Source organism: Gymnoscopelus braueri (genome assembly GCF_963280865.1).
Source record: "Gymnoscopelus braueri genome assembly, chromosome: 10".
In the NCBI taxonomy this organism is placed as follows: Eukaryota; Metazoa; Chordata; class Actinopteri; order Myctophiformes; family Myctophidae; genus Gymnoscopelus; species Gymnoscopelus braueri.
Genome location: NC_137611.1, coordinates 19,221,659 through 19,225,530, shown reverse-complemented (window position 1 = coordinate 19,225,530; position 3,872 = coordinate 19,221,659). Strand labels below are relative to the sequence as shown.

The 3,872-nt window shown below is 40.7% G+C and overlaps 1 protein-coding gene across 1 annotated transcript; it reads right to left on the bottom strand.

Annotated features, from left to right (window-relative positions):
* Window positions 1–291: 291 nt before the first annotated feature.
* LOC308093423 (solute carrier family 22 member 13-like) lies at window positions 292–3,506 on the bottom strand (the record flags this gene model as incomplete). Its single annotated transcript, XM_080439758.1, has 9 exons — window positions 292–367; window positions 476–584; window positions 911–1,125; window positions 1,244–1,338; window positions 1,466–1,586; window positions 2,014–2,137; window positions 2,561–2,715; window positions 2,931–3,034; window positions 3,132–3,506. Coding segments are annotated over 9 exons (1,374 nt in total), but the record flags the coding sequence as incomplete, so codon positions are not given.
* Between the last annotated feature and the right edge of the window lie 366 nt (window positions 3,507–3,872).

Genomic DNA, 3,872 nt, shown 5'->3' with positions numbered 1-3,872 from the left:
CACCCCTATATATACTTGATATACATTCCCCACATATAATGTCATTCTCACAATCAGGTAGTTCACTCACTGTAAGAGGCATTGGCAAACTGAACGAGCTAATCAGCCTTTAGCATGTCTCAACTGCAATAAAAAGAGGTTGCACAGAGTATATACCCACCTCTTGCTCACAGGCTCATCAGTGGAATCAGGCAGCTCTGTTCTCCTGGTTTCAGGAAGCAGGAATGCGACAGTCCCGCTAATTATTGCGAGGCTACCGAAGACAGAGGTGGGCACCGCCCAGTGGTACAGGGCCAACAGGTTGAGTGAAGGAGCCAGCAACCCTGCAATTCTGTAGCTTATGGAAGCCAAGGCAACCGCAGTTTGCCTGGATGCGTGAAATGAATAGACAGAAAGTTTCAGGGCAAAATATATACGTGTTGTGTAGGTATTTATTTTTTCATATTCTTAAAAAAAGAACTAACTTGTGTTGTACCTGAGAGAAGTGGGAAAGAGCTCCTGAGAATAGAGCATGCATACGGAACCAGCCCAGTTCATGAAGAACCTTGCCACAGTGGCAAGAGCTGTGATAGTAATAGCACTATCTGAAACAATGTGGCAAATTAAATTGATGACAAATGTCCTATGAATTAATCCTTGTGTAATGATTATCCTCCTTATGTATCCTTATGTGGTTAATCAGCAGAATAGCATCCCTATTCTGGGGGGCGAACATTCTGCAATTTTCTCATAAGAAACAGTTTGGTGTAGAATGAAAACAGGAGGGGGCCTAGTATAGAGCCCTGAGGGACAAAGTACATTTTCTATTTAACGTGAATCCATGCAGCAATCAAATGACCAAAAGTGCAAATTTAAGTGGTTAACTCAATGTGGGGGAAAATAAATAAATAAATAAGAGCTGGGAATGCACCTTGGGGGAAAGCCAGGATTAGGAGACAAAAGAAACCACCAGTGAGGAGGGTGGACGTTAGTGAGATCCTCCTCCCAAACACTTCCAGGAACCAGATACAGAGGAGATGTGCTGGGATCTCAGTGACCCCGAACAGGAATTGTACCAGAAATATGTTCAGTCCAAACTTGCCCACATTTAGAGAGAGGCAGGAGTAACCTAAGATCAATGAAGCCCTTCGTCACACACACGCACGCACACGCACGCACGCACGCAAGCACGAACACAAAGAATTAGAAATGGTCAGGGATAACAAGTAACTACTTTCCATAAAATGCACAAAATTAGACTTACCATGCAAAAGATATAATTAAGAGATGTTTAGTCAGGACTGGTGATGTAAAGAGCAATTTGATTCCTCCGTGTTGTTTTTTCGGTTCCTCAGTCACCTGAAGAAGAAAAGTGTATCACAATCCTGATCAGGGAGGGTGGGGGGGCTGCTATCAAGTATTCTGTCATATTTTCAGGGCAAACTTGTTAGAAGAAGAGGTTTAGAGCTGAACCTGACGTATGTACCTCTGCCAGAAGGAACTCTGGAACTGGGGTTTTATTGATCGCTGCCACTTTGAGCAACAACGCCTTAGTTTCAGCCCTTCTCCCTTGTCCAAGCAACCATCTTGCAGACTCGGGAATAAACCTAGGGATAGAATAATAATATACAGTTATAATGCAATGATATGATGTTAAATAATTTAACTCAAGAACTGAGACACTGATACTGTTTATTTACACATATCTAAGGGCCCCACAGCAAATATGTTTTAAAGGACACCACAGTTAGTGCTGCTATGCTGTGGATTTGAATCAGTTGGACCTGTATGTTCACCTGTATAATAAAGCATACATGCCTTTAAAGATAATTTGAGTCCAGATAGTCAACCAAAATGTTAGGGCAGATTTGGAACTCAAGTTAAAACATTGTAATTCTTACTTCTAATTCATGCCTCTAAAAACCAATACTTTCCAAACGCTTTTGGAGCGCAATGGAAAACAAGAGAAACACATACAGTATACTGTACCATATATATATGCATACGAAGGCCAGTGGTCCAGCCATAGCATACTGGACCAGTCTCCAGTCACGAATAACATAGACTAATCCAGACATGATACATTGCCCCACTGCTGCAAACATCTGGAACAAACAGGAAGCAACTGACCTTCTGCTAACCCCAATCCACTCTGTAGCTATCAGAATAAGTAGCAGAAACAGAATTAGGTTAATTTGCCAAGTACATTTGCAGGCATTAGGACATAGTTATATATATTATTTTGTTACATAAACAGCAATATACAGTGCATACACTATGGACTAACAGTTACAGTACACACATCCAAATACTGTGTTAAATGACAACAATAACCAGCTAAATACGGTACTTTCAATGTTAAACAATTACAATCTAAGTATTAAGAGTTTAAAAAAAGACATCAGGAATAAATATTCTGCTAATATATGAAAAAGGTCTTTATTTGGCATTTTACCCTATTCTATGACTCTGTAATCTAATTTACACTGATGGATTCAGCCAATAGACTTCAATAGAAATCTGTCAAAAAACACAAAAACATGAGAGATTAACAGAAGTAGATATTATTATCGAGATATACCTAAAACAGTGGCATTAACTCGATATCCTCCTATCGCAGCTCCAACTATGAATTGGGATGTCATGTACATGTATAGACCCGGAGACAAACCAGCTGTTATTGTGAAAATGAGGAGAAGAGCTACTGGTATCTGAGTGGCTCTCTGGCGACCATACCTAGGGTTTAGACGGTGGAGGAAATATTAATGAACTTGATAATAGTATAAAGTAATACTTGGTGTATGAGTGACAACTGATTTATACTTAGTTGTGTGCCAGTGTCTGGTACTGAAACTAGTACATCTACAAGCTGACAATGCATGAGCTAGTGTGAGACATGATGCGCAACTAAGTATAGATCAGGCTTGAAGGTTAGGTAAAGAAGCACTTACGATTCAGCTACTGGCCCAAAAATGAACGTGCCAGCAAGTACACCAGCCATGAAGACAGTTTGTGCTACTTCAGCCATATTTGATTTACTACAAACTAGATCAAACTGCAAAACAAACATGTTTGATGTGGGCATGTCAGCAACATCAGTAATAATACCATTGTAAATCATACAAAATTAGCAAATACTTACAGTAACCTACATCAGTGACTATGGTGGCTTCATACATAGACTTGTCGTACACCCATCCATTCTGGCACTCTGTGGTATGATTCAGTCCATACTCCCTGATGGTGTTAATGTCCCAGTCCACAGGGACATACATCTCACACCTGCTGAAGGTCCCATCCTTCTCCTGTGGAAGGGTTAAGTTAGCTTGTTCTTCTGGGGTTAAGTTGGGATCAGCTTTGAGTATCCAGTCTGTGTTACAGTGTCGGACTGGATCTGACTGGATAAAAAGAATGTTAGTGAAAGACATTGGCAGTAAGATACTTGGCATGCATAGGCCAAGCAGAAGCAGCTTCTGGAACAACCCGAAGTCCCCAACAGCACTCAGAATGTCACCAAAATCAACCATTTTCACACTGTGGACCATTTGGTAAAGGACAATATATTAAAGGACTACGCGGCGGCGACGTGTCATTCGAGTGTCTGCCCTATATATTAGAGGACTACACCACAAATATTTAACCATCGGTCTGTATTCAGTAACTTTTGTGTGAATAATTCACTTTGACCATGTACAGTAAGTCCTTTTGCGTAGGTTAAGAAACAAGACTGGGTCAAAACCCAGTGGGATTGGACCTTGAGTGGGCAATGTGAGAAATTGTGGCCAATTTGTTGGGAGGATAGTCAGTGCCAGTGTCCATTATGTGAATACCTGCATAATGAAATGTGCATTATGAAATGCAATTTGCTGTAGTGGTCCTAGTAATATGTACTT